Source organism: Aotus nancymaae, unplaced genomic scaffold (genome assembly GCF_030222135.1).
Source record: "Aotus nancymaae isolate 86718 unplaced genomic scaffold, 86718_ANA_hifiasm-v0.15.2.pri h1tg000011l, whole genome shotgun sequence".
NCBI classification, from domain to species: Eukaryota; Metazoa; Chordata; class Mammalia; order Primates; family Aotidae; genus Aotus; species Aotus nancymaae.
Window position 1 is genome coordinate 41,635,872 of NW_026988422.1, and position 21,769 is coordinate 41,657,640.

The 21,769-nt window shown below is 48.0% G+C and overlaps 1 protein-coding gene across 1 annotated transcript; it reads right to left on the reverse strand.

Moving 5' to 3' along the window:
• On the reverse strand, nucleotides 1-20,505 carry RMDN3 (regulator of microtubule dynamics 3). Its single transcript, XM_012462484.3, has 13 exons — nucleotides 20,414-20,505; nucleotides 19,821-20,014; nucleotides 17,282-17,474; nucleotides 16,736-16,879; nucleotides 10,015-10,300; nucleotides 9,100-9,202; nucleotides 4,278-4,338; nucleotides 2,628-2,703; nucleotides 2,098-2,175; nucleotides 1,767-1,865; nucleotides 1,452-1,505; nucleotides 1,257-1,337; nucleotides 1-751 (listed from the first exon to the last, which is right to left on the reverse strand). The coding sequence occupies exons 2-13, from the start codon at nucleotides 20,005-20,007 to the stop codon at nucleotides 698-700; spliced, it is 1,416 nt and encodes a 471-aa protein (XP_012317907.1). The 5' UTR covers nucleotides 20,008-20,014; nucleotides 20,414-20,505; the 3' UTR covers nucleotides 1-697.
• Between the last annotated feature and the right edge of the window lie 1,264 nt (nucleotides 20,506-21,769).

The following is a 21,769-nucleotide window of genomic DNA, read 5'->3' on the forward strand; positions in this document are numbered from 1 at the left end:
TAACATCAAATTTGTTTTATTTCAAATTTGTAACAAAATATATTCTAGGCAACTTTTCAGACATCATTTTATAGCATCATTATAAACCCTGTACCACTGCTATCATTCCAAAAGCTGCTAGAACTCTGGAAGTCATCAAGTGGTCCAGCCCTTCAGCCCAGGAATACAGGTAGAATTCACATGATGATAAGAAAGCAATGTCCATGGGCCACTCCGATCCCTCCTTTTTACCCTGGTAGGTAAGGTATGATCTTAGGACTATATATATATGTATATATATATATAATTTGTGTGTGTTGAATATTAGTCAGTCAGTGAAAAAGTTAAAGTGACAGGTTCTATGCTTTGTTCTCATAGCTCTTTGAAGTTATCCACCTCACCAGCAGTTAGATCTCAGGTCTAGCAGGCTCCATCCACGTGTAATCCTGGGGCAGGTGTGCATCTTGATTTTTTTCCCCAAGAGATTCAAGGGAGAGAACAATAGAAACCCAGGCCACCAGTACTTCCCCAATTTTAGATTAGGTAAGAGGTTAGAATAAATTAACTGATGGGGAATGGTAGTGGGTAGCAGTCAGACCCAGGAGTCAGATAGATTTGAGTAGTTGCCTGATCTCAGGAAGGTCTAAGGAAAAAAGGCTTTGACTTTTTTTTCCCTCTAAAATAGTGGCATCAAGTCATGAAGGTCAGTGAAATGTGATTAGTCTCCTAAAATGACTTCTAATTCTTCCAGGTCCTTCTGGAGAGCCAAGTCCTAGGGAAACAAAGAACAAATTTAGGACTCAAAATTTAAACCAGCATTTTCCCAAACCAGTGGAACCTGAGAACAGGGGCCCTTTGCTTCCTTCCTGAGCTGTTACATTCTTTTTCCTACTTTCTCAGGATAGCCTCGGGCCCATGAAATCTGTCTCGTCCCCTAGAGGTAGACTGTCTTTCCTTCCCTAGGAAAGATTTTTTTCTAAAAAATGTCACATGATGAATCAGTAAAAACAAGCAGTTTTTCTTTTTTTTTTTGAGACGGAGTTTTGCTTTTGTTGCCCTGGCTGGAGTGCAATTTCTGCTCACGGCAACCTCCGCCTCCCAGATTCAAGTGATTCTACTGCCTCAGCCTCCCGACTAGCTGGGATTACAGGCATTCAACACTATACCCATCTACTTCTGTATTTTTAATAGAGACAGTTTCTCCATGTTGATCAGGCTGGCCTCAAACTCCCAACCTAAGGTGATCCACCCAGACAGGGAGTATTTAAAAGCATTACCTCCTTAGTGACATCTGGCAGCTCCAGGGCCAACTTCATCCACCATCTAGCTTCAGAGTTTTTCCCTAGTTCTCTGTAGCACTGAAAACAGACAAGTGAAACCTGAGAGAAATAATATCAGGAGACTAAAAGGGGATGAGTATGTGTGCTTTCAGGAGTTCCCAGAACTATGTTGAAGTAGACAAGTGAGTTTACCTTGGAAATATATACCCTTCCTGCTTTGGAAAATCCTGGCTGTAGTTCTTCAGCCTGGGAAAAGGGACAAAGATATTTCAGTAAGAGGTTCCTATATTCTAATCAGGCTGAAGTTTATTAGAGATTTCTAGTCCCCAACCATGTGGCTGATTAGTGGGTCTGAAAAAGAAATCTATTTTTGATAAGGTGTGCAAGTGATTCTGATTTTCCCATAGAACAAGCAAACACAAAATTGCCCCCTACCAGGAAAACCCCTCCCAGGAAAAAACAAGGTTACTCTGGTGTTTTTGCCTGCCACCCACCCCTCTCTGATACCTTTAGGAAGCTCTGGAGGGCATCTTCCACAGTGGCACTGAGAGGGCTTTCAAGCAAGGCTGTAGCAGTTTTTTTTTCTAGCCAGCTCAGGTGAGAGACCTGCCACCAAAAGATCAAGGTGTGAATAAGAGGTTTTAAAGGTTTTTTTAATCTTTAAAATGTACTGAAAAACAGGGTCAAAAGGGGCTGGGTCCAACCACTAAATAACACAAGTATTCAGAGGAAAGGGCACCCGAGCCAGAGCAGACCAAAGATCTTGTTCTTTCTGGCAAAGAAATCAGTGCCAGAAGGCATTTAGGACCATTATGTCAAGCCCTTAAATGCAGCTTACCTGATAGCACCACCTGCCAAGAAGAAAATGAGCCATGGGATTTTCTGGCTGGAGAGCAATGGCTTTGTCCACATGCTCCTAAGGGGAAAATGTAAACTAACATCAGACACGAGCGTTGCTAAAAGAGCAGCAAGGGTGGGACGTGGTGGCTCACGCCTGTAATCCCTGTACTTTGGGAGGCCGATGCAGGCGAATCACCTGAGGTCAGGAGTTTGAAACCAGTCTTCGCAGTCCTAGCCAACCTGGTGAAACCCTGTCTCTACTAAAAATGCAAAAATTAGCTGGGCATGGTGGTATATGCCTATAATCCCAGCTACTTGGGAGGGTAAGGCAAGAGAATTGCTGGAACCCAGGAGGAGGTTTCAGTGAGCCAAGATCACACCACTGTAGTCCAGCCTGGACAAGAGAGTGAGACTGCCTCGAAAAAAAGAGAGGCAAGTCACTGAGGCTGTAGAAAAGCCTTTGGCAGGGAGCCAGAAAGGAGCAGGGAGTCTGGGATAGGCCAGTACAAGGAAGAAGCCTGTCCTCACCTTGAAGCTAAAGCCACTCTGGATGCGCCTCTGGATACTCTCATGCTCAGCCAGCTGACCACAAAGCACTGCATACCTAGGGGGGAAGCAGCAAGCTCAGGGACAAGGACTAAGCAGCATCACTGCAAGGAATGATGTCCCACCAACAGCCTAGTGGTACTGTCCCCTGTCCCTCTACCCTCAACTAGAGCTGAAAATGCCTAATTTTAATCTGTATGTAATACTCTCTCTTCACAGACCTCTGGCCCTAATTAGTATTCCTTAGTAGATCATGGTAGGCTTAAAAGTCTCCAAAGTATTCTAGGTATAAAAAAGCTGGGACTACCACAGTAAATCTCTTACACTTAAGAATATTTAGGCAAGTTCTCAGTCCAAATTTCCCCTCATAAAGAGTACTGCCAAAGGCATTAATAAAAAGTTAAAAAGCATGAAATAATCATCAGCATGAAAGTATAAGAAACCGGAGTATATTGCTTATCTTCTGAGCAGACAAAAAAGTGAGTCTCATTAGCCTTTAAGCATACAGATGTAGCACTAGGACTTGGGAAGCAATTTCTTAGGATAGTCACATTGGGAGGGGATGTTCTAGAAATTTCTAATGTTAACTTGGGGACCAACAACCAGAGGAAGAAAGACTTATGTTTGCACACTGCCCCTCCCAAGGGGAACCAACTAGCCAGCTTCCCATCTTCTATCCTCAGAAACAAACTCTTACTCCCCCATCCCCGCAGCATTGTTCCTAGCAGCACAGTTGACATTAGATGAGTAAACCAGCCCAAGTTGCTATTTCATGTATATGCTAAGTATCTGTGGGATATCGGACACTTCTGGAGGCTCATTTCCATGTTTAATCCAAACAGCTGTTCCTCAGGAATAGCTAAAAATTTTCATCCTTGGAAGCCCAGGGTAGCAATGACACCCAAGAAACAGTTACTTGGCCTCTGAGAAGAACCCCTGCAGAGACAAAAGTTTCAGCAACAGATGGAGAAAGGCTCTCACTTAGCTCACAATCTGAGGATGGAGATATAGAAAGCAAGGATGGCGGTGGGAAAGGAACATTTTCACTAAAACTCACGTGCTGGAACCAGACCCCAGGACCTGAGTTTGCTCTGACCCAGGTAAGATGACCAAACTTCCCGTCACATGAGACCACAAAAAGGGCTGATGTTTTTTTAACCTAATAAGTTGAGCGTTGAACTCTCAAGAGGTGAGCTCACATGCTCACATCTACTTTTCCTCATGCAAACCAAGCAAAGAAGCCAAAGTACCACCAGCCAGGGATCACACACAGCAACAAGAAGAGCTTGTGCAGGATAGGGCAGCTGCAGGTTGTCCCAGCCTCCTGAGAGCCAAGAACTTCAGTTTTGTAGCTAGGATGACTCTTACAAAGCTATTCATTTCTCCAAGTTCCATCAGAAAAAAGCTTGCACCGCACCCCCCCACCTTGCCTCATTCCCAAGTCACCTCCCCCACCAGAAACTTCCCTTGTCTCTCTGACTAGGGGTAGACTGAGGTATGTGGAAATACAAGCCAGAGCTCCCTCTCCTGGATCCTTTGGAAAATGCCTCTGTCGCCCAGGCACAGAAAAGAGGGCTTTGCTCTGCCATAGCCCTTGCTGGCTCTTCCCAGAACACTGCAGGGTGTTATTACCACAGGTGGCAGTCAGCACTCTCCTCCCCCTTCTCTAGAGCAGCCTCTGCTTCTTCTTTTCCTGTAGGACAAAAGTAGATCCAGAGTTGACATGAGCTCGTACGCACATTTTCATACGAAGCCTTGTGGGAAGAAAACTGCTTTAGCTCTCACCGGTCCCTAACCAACTTGGACTTGCTTGGAAATAGTTGTGAACTTAAGCAGAATGAAAGGCTGCAAACAGGCCAGGCATGGTGGCTCATGCGTGTAATCCCAGCACTTTGGGAGGCCGAGGTGGGTGGATCACCTGAGGTCAGGAGTTTGAGACCAGCCTGGCCAACATGGTAAAACCCTGTCTCTACTAAAAAATAAAAAAATTAGCTGGGCATGGTGATGAGCACCTATAGTCCCAGCTACTCAGGAGACCAAGGCAGGATAATCGCTTGAACCTGGGAGGTGGAGGTTGCAGTGAGCTGTGACTGCACCACTGCACTCCAGACTGGGTGACAGGAGGAGATACTGTTTCAAAAAAAAAAAACCCAAAAAAACCACAAACAGCTTCTAAGAGATGACTTCTGCTTCACCTTGGCTTCCCCATCCATCATTAGAAACCCCAGTTACCTTCTTTTTATAACACACCTCATGTGCTTGAAGCAGAGTAAAATTTTATCACAGCTTTGATAAAATTCTCTAAAGGGGGTGGGTACATTGGCTCACACCTGCAATCCTGTATTTAAAATATAAAAGCTGGACGCAGTGGCTCACACCTGTAATCCTAGCACTTTGGGAGGCTGAGGCAGGTGGATCATGAGGTCGAGATGAAGACCATCCTGGTCAAAATGGTAAAACCCTGTCTCTACTAAAAAGAGAAAAATGAGGCCAGGCACGGTGACACGTCTATAATCCCAACACTTTGGGAGTCCGAGGTGAGTGGATCACCTGAGGTCAAGAGTTTGAGACCAGCCTGGTCAACATGATGAAACCCCCTTCTCTACTAAAAATACAAAAATGAGTTGGACATGGTGTGGATGCCTGTAATCCCAGCTTACAGGTTGGGGCAGGAGAATCGCTTGAACCCCGGAGGACGAGGTTGCAGTGAGCTGAGATCGTGGTATTACGCTCCAGTCTGGGCAACAAGAGCAAAACTGTCACACACACACACACACACACAAAATTGGGTGTGGTGGTGCATGCCTGTAGTCCCAGCTACTCGGGAGGCTGAGGCAGGAGAACTGCCTGGACCCAAGAGGCAGAGGTTGCAGTGAGCAAAGATCGCGCTACTGCACTCCACCTTGGCAACAGAGTGAGACTCCGTCTCAAAAAAGAAAAGTATAAAAGGATCCAGCCAGGCATGGTGGCTTTTGTCTGTAATCCTAGCACTTTGGGAGGCTGAGGCTGGTGGATCACCTGAGGTCAGGAGTTTGAGACCAGCCTGGGCGACATGGTGAAACCCCATCTCCACTAAAAATACAAAAATTAGCTGGACATGGTGGTGTGTGTCCACCATGATTCTGCTGCCTCAGCTACTCAGGAAGCTGAGGCAGGAGAATCACTTGAACCTGGGAAGTGGCAGTTGACATGAGCCAAGATTCAACCACTGCACTCCAGCCTGGACAACAGAGTGAGACTCTGCCCCACTCCCCCTCAACTGAAAAAAAAAGGATCCGACACAATCAAAAACTGTCCCCAACAGACCTTACTCTGGAGGGGCAGTGTCTATGAATCTCAAGTTGTATAAAATTTAACTTAATTGTGGAGACGGTCCACAGCTTTGATAAAATTCTCTAAAGGGGATACACATTGGCTCACACCTAGAGCTTTGAGAGACCAAGGAGAGAGCATAGCTTGAGACCAAAATTTCAACACCAATCTGGGAAACATAGCCAGACCCCTGTCTCTTTAAAAAAAAAAAAAATCCTCAAAAGGATCCATGATCCAAGAATATTAATCAGCTCTAGGCCAAAACTCTTTTTCATATGAGCCACGTGGATTGAGGTCTGACCAGAGATGACTTTCACTTAGTCTTACCCACATTTTCTAGGATAGTGTTCTAGCAACGAAAGCCCAGACACATGAAGTTATGACAAGTGTCACCAATATCGAGGCTTGAGCCTAGGACCTCCAGATAAGGACCATCATGCCTACACACTGGAGAAGATACTGCAAAATAGGATTTTTTTTTTTAAAGAGAGGGTGTCACTCTGTCACCCAGGCTGGAATGCAATGCTGCGATCATGGCTCACTGCAGTCTTGAACTCCTAGTTCAAGCAATCCTCTAGCCTCAGCTTCCCAAGTAGCTAGGACTATAGATGTGCACCACCACACCCAGTTAATTTTTCTTACAAGGTGAGGTCTATCTAGCCCAGGCTGGCTTTGAACTCCTGGCTTGATGCCATCTTCCCAGCTCAGCCTCCCAAAGTGCTGGGGTTACAGGCATGAGCCACTGTACCTGGCCAAGACTTCTTTTAAGAAAACAGATGGCTTGGAAGGGAACATGGAGAAATGGAACAAATGTAAATTGGATAATCTGAAATGTTATACCTTTTTTTTGGAGACAGTGTCTTGCTCTGTCACCCAAGTTGGAATGCAGTGGCACAATCTAAGCTCACTGCAATCTCTGCTTCCTAGGGTGAAACAATCCTCCTGCTGGCATGTTCCACCATGCCTGGCAAATTTCTTAAGGTTTTTGTTTTGTTCTGTTTTGTTTGTAGAGACAAGGTCTCACTATGTCGCCCAGTTGGTCTCGAACAACTGGGCTCAAGCAATCCTCTTGTCTTGGCCTCCCAAAGTGGTGGGATTACAGGCATGAGCCACCACACCTGGCCACAAATCCATTTTTGAGACAACTGACTGGGCACGGTGGCTCACGCCTGTAATCCCAGCACTTTGGGAGGCCAAGGTGGGCAGGCAGATCATGAGGTCAGGAGTTCAAGACCAGTCTAGCTAACACAGTGAAACCCCATCTCTATTAACAAAACAAAAATCAGCAGGGCATGGTGGTGTGCACCTGTAATCCGAACTATTCAGGAGGTTGAGGCAGGAGAATTGCTTAAAACCAAGAGGCAGAAGTTGCATTGAGCTGAGATCATGCCACTGCACCCCTGCCTGGGTGACAGAGTGAGACTCCATCTCAGAAAAAAGGAAAAAAAAAAAGACAACTGATGGTGTAAAGGACTCTAAATCCCTTCCCAAATGGAAGGATCACATGGCCCCACCAATGAGGGATGCGGCCTCTTTGGGGATTTCTCTCTGCCCTCTTTAAAGTACTGTCTCACGAGGAAAATAATAGCAAAGAATGTTCCTGCCAAGCTAGACAGATTGTTATAGACATTACCTGAGACCCCACAGAATGACTACCTCCTGGTGGTCCAGCTTCTAGAGATACAGTGAAATAAACTTTATACCCAGTAAGGATGATTGGTAAAGGCTGTGATCTCAGAGCAGAAACTTCAAAGACATTCCATCATCATCTGACCTCCAGCAGGTAAAGATTTGCCCACGGGTGCTAAGCTCAGGAGGCCAGACCAACCAAGTACTGCCCCTCTAACCACTGCCTCCACTTATGCCTTTGGGGTTCATGCTGGCTACTAGCATTAATAAGAGATGATCAGTGATGAAGAGGGAAAGGAAAGGTTGTTGATATGAAGAGTCCAAAAATCAGCCCAAAAGCTGATTTAGAATCCTCACCTGAAATTCAGGAGGGAAAATAGAAACTTGAAGAGAAAGTAATTGTAATTAAGCATCTTTTGTTAAAACTTCCAGGAATTTTTCTGAGGAGCTTCAGAGACATCCTACTCAACTCGTCTGTTCTTTCTCCATCGACAGAATTCTACAAATGTTTAGAATGTTAACCTTGAGCTATTGTTAGAGTATACATTATCAACAATTCATATTTGTAAGGCTGTACTTATAATAATAGAAAGGTGGACAAATCCGTTTTAGACAGTTAACTGAACCTGCCAGGCACGGTGGCTTATGCCTGTTATCCTAGCACTTTGGGAGGCCTAGGCGGGCGGATCACTTGAGGCCAGGAGTTCAAGACCAGTGTGGTAAACATGGTGAAACTGTTTCTACTAAAAATACAAAAATTAGTTGGGCATGGTGGCACACGTTTGTAATCCCAGCTATTGGGTTGGCTGAGGCAGGAGAACTGCTTGAGCCTGGGAGGCGGAGGTTGCAGTAAGCTGAGATCACACCACTGAACTCCAGCCTGGGTGACAGAGTGAGACTGCTTTAAAAAAAAAAAAAAAAAAAGATATTAACTGAACCACACAGACCTAGAAACCCATTAATGGTGCCTCACTCAATTTGTGGAGTTCAGCAGGACACATCAGTCTCTTTCTAAAGTCCAAGGATTCTCTGAACTCATGATAGACAAGGCTGAGCCGTGAGCCTGGCACAGGTCAGATGCACCCTATTCTCCAAGGTGGAGCCTTTGCCAACAGACTTGCCAAGTGGATTCCAGAGTCTTCTAAGCTAGCTATATTCTTAGAACACCTGCCCCACAGGTTCCATAACTGACACAAGATTCCTAGCAGCTGCAGAAAGATTTTGCCCTCTGTGGCTAGACAGTGAGAAAAACAAATAACGCTGATAGGATACAACTACTCCTAAAAATACATGCACCTGTGTTACTAATCAGCATGATAGATAAGCAAGGACTGCTCTCTTCCTCCAGAGGAGAAAGCAAGGGTCTTTGGGAGCCAGAGTTTGTCCCTAATGGGTAACTGAACCACAGCTGCTCTGACAGCATCTTGGTGGTTCCCTAGGGCCCCAGGCAGATGGGCCAGCCCCACCCCTGAATCAGTCAGTCACCTTCCCACAGGAAGCTGTCAGCACTTACCATCTAAGGCATATGACTTCTTCTCGCTCACCTCCTCAGTGAGCTCACACATGTCACTGTAGGCCCGGGCCAGGCGCCAGAGAAAGTCCTGCCGGCTTCCATACTGCAGACCAGACAGAAACAGGTGAGGCCCCTTTTTCCTCAGCTGTGGAGAATGGGGGCCCTGGCCTACCCCGACACCCTAGGTTTGTTACAATCACCAGCATTAGGCCAGCTCCTATGCGCAGCCATCCCCCCAGTCATCCCTTCCCACGTGCAGTTAATGTATGACACATTCTCTGTCTAGCCACTGGGTTGCACAATCACAGGGTTAGGGCATTCTGGCCTCCTCAAAATGCCAGGAGGAAAGGTCAACTCTAAGAAGATGTCATAAGGGATGAGAGGTCTTTTGCTGACACATGAAGAAAGTGTGAAAGGAAAAGGGAGACTTTTAACTTCCAGTCGGTGGCGTGGGGCAGCGGGGGGTCGGTTATACCTGGTTGGGCATAACTTTTGTCAGTGAACCTGAGAGAATTGTGGTTGAGTGACCTACACAGTGGTCACTTGGGGCTGGCAGCTTGAACTCTGCATCAAGGGAAAAGAGGAGAAAAAAAATTCCATTTCTTTCCACATTTCCCCCTAGAGGTAAGAGGTAAAGCTCTTTCTGCAGTAGCTCTACAGGAGGCAGAGCACTGTGCTCCCCGTACCCCCTCAGCTCTGGAGCAAACAGTACACTGGCCCAAGGGTCCACACTGGGCCTCATCGGAAGAGGATATGCTACCTGGGCAACAGATGCAGAACCAGCTGTCTTACCCTCATTTCTTCCCCCATGTCACCTTGCGGGGGCAGTAACCACATGGGCGTTCATTCCCCAGGGTTCAGGAGCAGAGGGATGGAGGGAGGGAAGGAGAATCAGGCAGGCAGCTGGAGCCTCACCGCCAGCTTGTTGTTGAGCAGCAGCTGGAAGCCCTCCCGCTTGCCCTGCTCATCACCCTGGTGCATCTCATCCGCCTGCTGCAGGAGGGGCAGCACATCCTCCAAGCCTGAGGAAGCTCCAGTCTCCATGGCACTGGGCACCAGACCTGAAGCTGCCTCCACCTCCAGGTCCAGAGAATCCTTTCTCCCCATCTTCACAGTCTCACAGCTTGCTTCATCTTCTCCATCCTCACTCTCTTTGTCAGAGTCCCGCTCATTGTCAGACTCCGCATTGGCTGTTGTGTAACTGCAATAGAAATGTAAGGGACAATAAGGAAGATGATTATTCAGCTCAGAGCCCCTAGGATCTATCCCTTACCTCCCTTACCCCCAAAGAAGTACTCTACATGGCATTGTCCAAAGCAGCAAATCATAATCATTCCTACCTCTTTTTTTTTTTTTTTCTTCCAGACAGAGTCTTGCTCTGTTGCCAGGCGACAGGCTAGAGTGCAGTGGCACAATCTCGGCTCACTGCAACCTCCACCTCCTGGGTTCAACGAATTCTCCTGCCTCAGCCTCCCGAGTAGCTGGGACTACAGGCACGCGCCACCATGCCCAGCTAATTTTTGTATTTTTAGTAGAGATGGGGTTTCACCATGTTGGTCACGATGGTCTCGATCTCTTGACCTTGCGATCCGCCCGCCTCGGCCTCCCAAAGTGCTGGGATTACAGGCGTGAGCCACTGCACCTGGACAATCATTCCTACCTCTTAAAGGCAGAATTTTTAAAAAAATTTTGAGACAGAGTCTCACTGTCACCCAGGCTGGAGTGCAGTAGCTCGATCTTGGCTCACTGCAACCTCTACCTCCTGGGCTCAAACAATTCTCTCATGTAACTTTTTTTGTATTTTCAGTAGAGATAGGGTTTTGCCATGCTGCCCAGACTGGTCTCAAACCCTAGCTTCAAGTGATCCACCCACATCAGCCACTCAAAGTGCTGGAATTACAGGTATGAGCCACCATGCCCAGCAGAAATCATCATTTGAGAGAAAGCTTCCTATGAGAACTAAGGGCTGGGAAAGTGAACCGGGTAGGAAAGAATAGCCAACCAACTGGGCCCTGTGACAGTCAAGGCAAATGTGAGAAGCCCCTGTTCGTTTTGCCTTATCAGTCAAAGACATTTGCCAGAACCAACCTGTGGGTGCAGCCTCAGGCCATGGGCAGCCACACACATCCACAGTCTCTTTCACAAATGCATAACCTCTGGCCCGAGTCAAAAACCAAACCTAAACCCCAACAGGAGTAGACCTTGGTAACCTTGGGAACTTAAAGTGTGGGGAGAAGTGACAGGAACCACTTTGCAGCTGGAAGCAAGAAGGGGAAAATGGGCCGGGTATGGTGACTCACGCCTGTAATCCCAGCACTTTGGGAGGCCTAGGTGGGTAGATAATCTAAGGTCAGGAGTTTGAGACCAGCCTGGCCAACATGGTGAAACCCCATCTCTACTAAAAATATAAAAATTAGCCAGGTGTGGTGGCAAGCACCTGTAATCCTAGCTACTAGGGAGGCTGAGGCACGAGAATCGCTTGAACCTGGGAGGCGGAGGTTGTAGTAAGCTGAGATCATGCCACTGCACTCCAGCCTGAGCAAAAGTGAGACTTTGTTTCAAAAAAAAAAAAAAAGACAAGGACTATGCAAGCCACCCCCAAAAAGGTGTTTGGGGGGCTGCCAAATGCCAGGTGGCTCCCAAGGAGCCCCAACCCTGATGCACCCACTAAAGAGAAAGCCAAGTTTCTCTTGGATCTCAGCCACCAGCAGCTGATTAGGGTGTTTTCCCTGAGTGCCTAAAATAAATCAGATAAGGACTGAGCAGGGGAAAAGGCAGGACTTCCAGAGGTCAGAAGCAGACACAAAAAAGCCCTCTAGACTCAGGGAAAAATGCAAGGGCTGACGGAGCCAGAAGGCCCTGAAGCATAGGGGAGATCCTCGGGTCATCTCATGATAAGCCTTGCTCCATCTGGAAAAAACGTTAAGAGTAGGCTCCCTGAGGCTGGAGCAAAACAACTGAAGGAGAGATGAAACACACACCTACAAATAAAGTCAACACATGACAGCCTAACGTCAGAGCAGAAGTGCTGTCCTCCTTGTCCAGAAAACCAGAAACCACAGAGCAGCAGGCTGAAGGCTCTAGAACTCAGCAGCCAGACCTGGTACCAATCTGTGCTGACTGCATCCTTACAGAGGAACTTCGGCCTCAACTAAAAAGGAGGCCCCAGACACATCTACAAGGACTTGTAAGGTATTTAAAACCTTTCTTAGCTGCACCTTGTTTTTCAAGAGGTTATCCAAGTATCTTTCCCCTTTATTTATTTGCAGGAAAAAAAAAAAACTTTAGAAACTAAAGGGACAAGGATAAGTGTCATCAAATTTCATGATCGACCTGGGTACTGATAAGCAAGACCACCCCCACAGGTAATCAAAAGAAACTGAAACTCCCAATGGCATCTGCCACAGACAGAAAAATCAAACCACAATTTCCTCTGCCCAACCAGGCCCGAAGGCAAAATGGGTAAATGGTTTATCTGGAATGGAAAGCTGGAATCTCGTCATCTCCCTTTACTAGAAAAAGGAGGAGACCCTATTTCCTGCTGGGTTGAGGGCTGCCTCAGCCAGTCAGGAGTCCAAACAGTAGTCTCTCTGCCTCCAGTTCTCCCAGGGAGGGACCCAGTCGTGCTAGAGCCCAGGCATCAGCACAGAATCCCCTGGGACCGGAGCTGCAATACTGCCATCCCTCTGAATCCTAAAGGCCCAGCTCACAAAGCCAAGAAGAGAGGTCACGGGGCCTTGCTGCCAACAGAGTGAGAGTCAGCAGAGCCCCATGAGGCAGAGAGGTTCCAGGGAAGCTGGCACACAGAGGGGACTTAAATTGCACCTCAGCCCCACTTTAAGGAGCTCTCCTCATCAATCTGAAACCCCACTGCCTGACATCAGCTTCTGGGGCCCAGAAGAGATAAATCACATGCCAACAGCTACTATATTTATGCCATTATCTCTCACCTTCCACCTCAGACTAACCCAGCCAGCCCTTGGAGAAATCCACCAGAGGGGTGACCCTTTTTACATACCCTGAGGCTTCTGAGATCTGCCAGGGATGGGCAGGGACCTTTAAAAAGGCCCTTTAGTCCTGTCCACTCCAGAGGACAGGAGTTCCCACAGTGGGCCAGAGACCCAAGGCTCCCTCTGAGCAAGGAGACTGCCACTCTACTCTTAAGCAGAGGCCACAGTAAGTAATGACGGACTCAGTTACACACATCTCCCCTCCTGGCAATTAAGTTTCTCTTCACTTAAACCATATTAGAGGCTGAGTAAAAATGACCAAGCACATGGGCCCTGACCTTGAGATAGGACCCAACTTAATGAGGTCATAAATGCCAAGAAGTAGTCTTCAAGATGAGGCTGTAGGCAATCTTTCTTGGCTAAGATGCCTGGGAAGGCTTGCTGGAGGAGCTGGTGTTTTAAGGCAGTTGAGTTCTAACAGAGGTTAGAACTCAAGCTGTGTTTGGTACAATGCCTGGGGAACAAGCTCACAGAGCTGCACAGTGATTCTGCCTCTGCCACCCTCAACCTCCTGAGACCTCAAAGTTTTATACAGAAGAAAGAAGGAATACAGTTTTCAGTGAAATTGAGCAGCCCATCAAATTTCAGCCCTTCATCCCTCAAAGCAGCTCTCCTTGCCCAAAGACCCACAAGTTCAAAGCCATTTCAGAGTTTGTAGACTCCTAGAGCTCCCCTTTGACCTACATGACAATGACTATGGCACAAAGAATCAATCACCACAACCACTACCCTAGATAGCAACTGGCTCAACCACAAAGTGTTGCACCATCACCTGCTCCCATGCCACGGGACTGGGCATGGGACAGAGCCTGATGGAACTATAATTAAGAAAGCTGCCCTTTCCCTTGCCCCATCACAGATGGCTGGCAGTCCTGGCCTCCTTGTGGCCTTGGGAGTCCCAGTGAGCACCCTAAGCAGTGAAGCACCCACAAGTGTCCCTGTTTAACTGCTCTGCCTCTCAATGACCCTAGAAGCTTGTACAGCTTCCTTATTTTCTTGAGAGGCAGTCTTTCTCTATCGCCTAGACTGGAGTGCAGTGGTGCAATTTCGGCTCACTGCAACCTCTACCTCCCAGGTTCAAGTGATTCTCCTGCCTCAGCCTCCTGAACAACTAGAATTACAAGAGCACACCACCACGTCCAGCTAATTTTTGTATTTTTAGTGAGATAGGGTTTCACCATGTTGGCCAGCCTGGTCTCAAACTCCTGATCTCAAGTAATCCACCTGCCTCGGCCTCCCAAAGTGCTGGGATTATAGGCGTGAGCCACCATGCTTGGCCTCAAGTACAACTTTATATTTTTTAGAGACAGTCCTGCTCTATTGCCCAGGCTGGAGTATAGTGGTGCCCTCTCGGCTCACTGCAGCCTCCATCTCCTGGGTTTAAGTGATTCTTCTGCATCTGCCTCTTGCGTAGCAGGGATTACAGGTATCTGCCAACATGCCTGGCTAATTTTTGTATTTTTAGTAGAGATGGGGTTTCACCATGTTGACCAGTCTGGTCTTGAACTCCTGACCTCAGGTAACCCATCCTCCTCAGCCTCCCAAAGTGCTGGAATTACAGGCACAAGCCACCACACCCAGCCTAGTACAACTTATTTAAATCATCACAAAGTGGATCAGTTGTGATGGGTCATGCCTGTAATCTCAGCATTTGGAGGCTGATGTGGGAGAACTGCTTGAGGCCAGGAGTTCAAGACCAGCCTGGGCAACATAGGGAGACCCCATCTCGACAAAAAAAAAAAAATAAAATTGGCTAGGCATGGTGGTACATGCCTGAAGTCCCAGGTATTCAGAAAGAAGGCTGAGGCAGGAGGATCACTTGAGCCCAAGAGGTTGAGGCTGCTGTTCTATGATCATGCCACTGAACTCCAGCCTGGGCAACAGAGTGAGAGCCTGTCTTAACTTCCTCCGTCTCTCTCTTCAATTGAGATCTATCAAATATTAATTTCCCTTTGTCCCCTCTTTAACACAACTTCTGGAAGCATCTCTTAGCCCAGAGCCATTTAGGTAAATCGAATTAAAAAAAAGCCATTTCTGCTTGCCCTTGAGAATACAGGTAACAGGGATCTGACAAACCGGACAACAGCAGTCCCCCATGGAGGAGCAGTGCTCTTTACCACCACTCCACAGGTTTTAGGAGGCCCCTGAGCAGTCATCAAATCCAGCATTGGTGATAAAGACATTTCAGTCAACAGTGGACTGTGCATACAACAGTGAGTGCATAAGATGATAATGGAGCTGAAAAATTCCTATCATCTAATATTTACTTAACATTGTTTCTCTCCTTTTTTTTTTGAGGCAGGTTCTCACTCTATCACTCAGGCTGGAGTGCAGTGGCACAATTATGGCTCACTGCAGCCTCAAACTCCCAGCCTCCCAAGTAGCTGGGACTACAGGCACATGCCACTATGCCCAGCTAGCTTTTTTGTGTGTTTTGAAGCCTCACTCTGTCTCCCAGGCGGGAGTGCTGTGGCTTGATCTTCACTCACTGCAACCTCCGCCTCCTGGGTTCAAGCAATTCTCCTACCTCAACCTCTCGAGTAGCTGGGATGACAGTCATGCGCCACCATGCCTGGTGTAATTTTTTTATTTTTAGTACACACGGAGTTTTGCCATGTTGGCCAGGCTGGTCTTGAACTCCTGATCTCAGGTGATCTGCCTACCTCAGCCTCCCCCAACTAGTTATTTTATGTAGAGACATGGTCTCAGTGCCTTGCCCAGGCTGGTCTCAGGCTCCTGGACTCAAGCAATCCTCCTGCCTTGGCCTCCCAAAGTGCTGGGATTACCCATGAGCCACCACCGCTCTTGGCCTGATTTTAACTTCTAGTTTCCATGTGCCCACTTATAGCTAATTCCTCTGATCCACCATAAAACTTGGCTGTTCTTTGCACCAGTCTTTTCCTTGTGAAGAAGAAAGGCTGGATAAGGAGAAATCAGCCTCTAGGCTTCACACAGGCTACCTGAGTGACTGGAGCTAGAAGCAGACAAGGGCAGATGCTGCCACTGACAATATCAGACTCTAGCCTTGGGACCAACGTTTCAAAGTGGTGCTAGTGGTTTAAACTCAAAAAGCCCTTAGTATGACCAGATTTGGAGGAGGCTGTCCACCAGAACCCTGCCAGCTGCCCTGCCTCACAGAAAGGTGTATTGTCATTCCTCCTGGGCCACTGAGAACTCAGAACAACCACCTGCCACCTGTAAAGATTCAAGGGATCATAGGCAAGGCTCCTCTGTGGGAAGAGGGTGACTCCCAGGAAGAAGGAGCATGCTTTGTGCTTAGAGATCTCTGCACACCAGCTCAGCCACCCAAGGAAAGGAACAAAGCCAAACAATGTTATAAAGTCTCTGTGATAACATAGAAAAATGCCCAAATAATGTATCATAATAACTATGTAATAAACTGACTCAGAAAATAGCAGATGTAAGCAATAACTGCTATTAACATCTACAGTTGTCTGAATGACATAAATAGTTGAAACAGTTTGTTTCAACTGTTCTGTATTTATTATACACTTATCTGTTCCAAAAATTATTTACAGCAGCTTAGTTTGGATTTTACATTGATAATACTTTTACGAAACACAACCTGGCTGTAGCCACAACTGCCTCCAGGAAAGACAACTCACCCTCCTTCACTCTCGGCATCTGTAAACGTAGCTCCCGAGGAGGCCGTGAAATAGACAGAGCTGGAGCCAGTGGAGTCACTCCTCTCCCGGACAAAAGGAAACCTTCGCCGCCGAGCCACTCTCTGGTTCTCTTCCATGTGGGATCTGAAAAGCAAGCCCCGTCCCAGAGGGTACCATTAGGCCCCATCCTGTCTTTCCACTCACCATGGGGTGCCTCTTACTACCGCTTCTCATTAAAGGGACAAGAACAGAGAAAACTCTAGGTCTCTACCCACAGGAGGGTAAGCAAGGGAGCTCCCTGGCCCCAGCTGACACAGACTAGGCTAGGCAGAACAGAGCGCTTCAGCTGCAGATGAACCATGAGAGTCCAGAAGCAGCAAGGAGCATGTGCAAGGCAAGGTACCAAATGTACAGCTTCTACCAGATTAGGCCAGAAGCTATAAAACTGGTTTCTTTCTTAGAGACAGAGAGCAAAGGCCAGAACACACCTCAGCTGAAAAAGCTACAGGGGAGGGATACAGCAGGAAAGGAAGCTGCATTACTCACCGGACCTCCCCAACAATCTCCCCTGCAAGCCCTCGCAGGCTGCTCCTCAACTCCTCCACCTCCTGCCGCAGTGCCACAAGGCTGGTGAGCACAAAGTCCAGGCGGTCCAGCACCTTCTCCTGACCTTCCCGTGGAAGGCTGGGCAGCACCACGGCATCTCCAGCCCCACCAGGGGCAGCCCGCAGCAGCATCACTGAAGGGGGAGAATGGGAAGCAGTGACACCCAGGAATATAGTGAGGAAGAGATCTCACACCTAGCGTTCAAGAACACCTGCTTCTCATTGGAAGAGAAGGCCCAGTGAGGCTCAGATAGGACACACATTCACAGCCAAGACATGGTAACAAGTCCCAAGTAACTACCCAGGGATCTCTAAACAAGAGCCCTCTGCTCCAAGAACCTTCCATACCAAGGCCCTTCAGGAATGGTGCACACCACGACAGATAATGTAAAATGCTTGCCAGAGTGGAACAGTTGTCCTGCTTGAGTAAAAGAAAAATCTTCCCCTCACCATATAGTGCCCAATACCAGGGAGTCAATACCAACCACACAGCAAAACTAAAACTGAGCTCTCTCAAATTCTGATCTCTCACTTCACAAAGAATAGCAGGGAAAACCTGGAGCTTCTCCCCAAACTTAGTAACTGCCCTCCACTAAGAGAAAGGGGACAGTTACTAAAAGAAAAGGTATACCAGAAAAAGCCCATCCAAACCATCTCATAAAGACACCATTACTAAGCCCCACGGACCCAACCCTAAATCTCACTCTGAGTAAATTCCAGCAGTGAAATGCTAGCAAAGTGAGAGCCACCTATGGTAACTGGACTGGAAAATACAAAAACAAGAAAGAAACCAGAGAGGCAGGATCCACATATATCAAGCAAAATCCCTTCTTAAAGGAATCTGGTAAACTAGGCCAGGCCACAACACACAGCCAATAATGTTCAAGAATGCAGAGCAAGAAAGAATGCTGGGAATGTGGCCACTTTCTTCTCATCTCAGAAGACTATAGCTAGGCAACTGCAAACAAACGACAAGGAAACGGAAGGAAGCACACTTGCAATACTAGATTATCACCAGGTTAGAAAATGCTGACAATCAATTGCAATCTAAGGTGATAGCTCATTGAAGACTCTTCCAAACTACCTTTTCCAAACAAGCTAACATTGGTAATCAGAGAAAACACTCATTTCCAATTAGCACGGGGGTGAGATAATCTAAACGCTCCCCCTGGCCAGGCCCGGTGGCTCACACCTGTCATCCCAGTACTTTGGGAGGCCGAGGCCAGTGCATCACTTGAGGTCAGGAGTTTGAGACCACCCTGGCCAATATGGCGAAATCCATCTTTACTAAAAATACAAAAATCAGCTGGGCATGGTGGTGCATGCCTGTGATCCCAGCTACTTGGGAGGCTGAGGCAGGAGAATCGCTTGAACCTGGGAGGTGGAGGTTGTAGTGAGCCAAGATCATGCCACTGCACTCCAGCCTGGGCAACAGAGCGAGACTCTGTCTCGAAAAAAAGAAAAAGAAAAAAGAAACACTCTCAAACAAAGATGGTAGTAGTGTGAACCAGCCCTAGATACTTTGCTCAAACAAGGAAAGTTCTGCAAATCTGAAAGAACTACTCATTTCAGCTGTGCAGGCTGCCAGCCACATTCAGCTTCAACTTCATGACGCATGCTCCTAGCCCTATGCCGTACAAAGTCCACTGGACCAGGTGACCAAGCCCAACCTTTCCACTTAATCTGTGACTGCCTCAGGAAAGTTACACAATCTTTTTGAATCTCGGTTTCCTCATAGGACTGATTAAAAAAAAAACTTGAATGAGATAGTTTCCAAGTTGTCTTCAAATTCTAATATATGATTTAATACATAAGCCTCGAGACTTTTAATCCCTACAAGACTCTTTTTGCCCTCTTTTGGACTCTTCCTCTACTCACTACACACCTCACACAACACTAAGCAAGTGCATTTAATATCCACATAGCACTATTGTGGCCAGAACTAAAAGTGAAAGCTAAGCAGACTTTTTGAAATATACTTTCTTGATAATAGAGGGGAAAGAGTACAGAAAACAACGACTGCCTTTTCTTTTTTGAGACTGAGTCCTACTCTATCGCCCAGGCCGGAGTGCAGTGGTGCAATTTGGGCTCACCGCAACCTCCGCCTACCGGGTTCAAGCAATTCTCGTGACTAAGCCTCGCCAGTAGCTAGGACGACAGACCATGCCACCACGCCCGCTCATTTCTGTATTTTTAGTAAAGACGGGGTTTCACCATGTTGAATTCTGGTTGAATGTTAGCCAGGCTGGTCTTGAACTCCTGACCTCAGGTGATCCGCCAGTCTCGACCTCCCAAAGTGATGGGATTACAGCCGTGAGCCATCGCGCCCAGCCTGACGACTGATTTTTCAATAAGCTTCCAAAACAGTGAAACCCTAAGGCACTTCCCTCCGTTGCCCAGTCCCACGGCCTCCACCAAAATCACACCGGACCCCAGGCCCATTAGTCTGCAGTGACTGCGGTCTCGGGACGGGCTCCTACCCTGGCGTCCGGGCTCTAAAGTCTGCGTATAGTCCAGGGAGTTGGGCAGGCTCTGGTTGCGGCCATGGCGCCGGGTCCGTTTCCATCGCTTGCTGCAAAGGACGCACAGGAATCCAAGGCCGGCGGCGGTACCCAGCAACAGTCCCAGCCCGGCACGGACACCGCCCAGGGCCCCCAGTCTAGACATGCTGTACCTACGGCCCGCAGAAGCCAGCGGGAGCAGGCAGGCAGGCAGGCGGGGGTAGAAAGAGATTTGTGAGCCCGGCAAAGCCACCCCCAAGGCCGAACCCCAGCAGATATCCCCTTGCCCAAACCCTGAGCTCCCGACTCCCTGCACCCCAATGTGAACCCTAAAGCCTCCTCCAGCCCCCAGGGCCCCACTGCCGCTCCCCTCACCCAGCCTGGACGTAACAGCCCCTTCAGCACACCCCTCGACCCGGCTCAGAGAGTCCGGCTCCTGGGCCTTCAACCCCCCACCTCAGCCTCACGACACTGCAGACCACAAACCCGCCGCCCTGGCTGCAAACTCCTGGTCTTCCCCTGCAGCCCCCGAAGGTGCACTGGCCTGGCAAGAGAACAATTCAGACCATTACCCAGCAGCCAGCAACCATGGCAGCAGCCGCCGCGGACTCACGCTATCAGTGACTGTGACGTCAGGCAGACGGCGCCAGCGGCTCTACGCGCCGCGGGAAGGCGCAGGGAGATGACAATGCCGACCCCGCCTCCTTTTCCCTCAGGGGCGGGGCGATGGGCGACGCCAGAGGGGCGGAGTCAGCGCAGAGCGCGAAAGGGAAGAGGAAAGGGGCAGAAGGCGGGAAAGCAGGGAGATTTCTTGGTTGGACGCTCACGCAGTCACCGTCGCCGTCCGGCAGCCAGAGCTCCAGTTCCCTCCGGTCACACCGGCTTACTTGCTGTTTCAGGAATACGCTCAGCATATTCACACTTTCTACCTGCGCTTCTGCCTGGATCGCCCCTTCTGGAAAACGTCAGAAACCTGGAAAACGTCACCCCGTCCCCACATTTTATTTTTATTTTGTACAGACTGAGTCCTGCTCTCCTGGTCTCGAGCGATCCGCCCGCCTTGGCCTCTCAAAGTGCTTGAGCCACTGCACCCGGCCATAAATCTTAAACCTAACGTGCCGTCTAATAATTCCATTTTACTCTTGTAATTGTATGCAACTTCTTAGAATGTTGACAACTAAAAAGACCGATTTTATGAACTGTGATAAAAATTTTATTGTGAACATTTCTTAAGAGTTAAAATTCAGTTTAGTGAAAGAAGAAATATCTAGGCCAGTCCTCCCAATACCCTTGACTAGATCTTATGTTTATTTACCCTTTAATTGTGAGACACTGTATACATACACGAATGCAGGAGGCCTGCGGTGGTGGCATGTGATTAGTCCCAGATACTCTGGGGGCTGGGGTGGGAGGATCACTTGAGCCCAGGGGATAGAGGCTGCGGTGAACCACGAACACCCTGGGCTCTGGGCAACAGAGTGAGACCCCTGTCTCTCTCTCTCTTTTTTTTTTTTTTTTTGAGACGGAGTCTTGCTTTGTCACCAGGGCTGGAGTGCAGTGTGGCGCGATCTCGTCTCACTGCAACCTCCGCCTCCCGGGTTGAAACGATTCTCCTGCCTCAGCCTCCCAAGTAGCTGGGACTACAGGTGCCCGCCATTACGCCCAGCTAATTTTTTTAATTTATTTTTATTATTTTTTTTATTTTTAGTAGAGATGAGGTTTCACCATGTTGGCCAGGCTGGTCTCTAACTCCTGACCTCGTGATTCGCCCCTCGGCCTCCCAAAGTGCCAGGATTATAGGCATTAGCCACTGCACCTGGAGAGACCCTGTCTCTTAATTAATTTTAAAAATAATACATTTAATGTATACATACATTGTTAAGAAGCACTGTAAAACACTGAGGTACCCACGTCACAGTTTAAGGAAT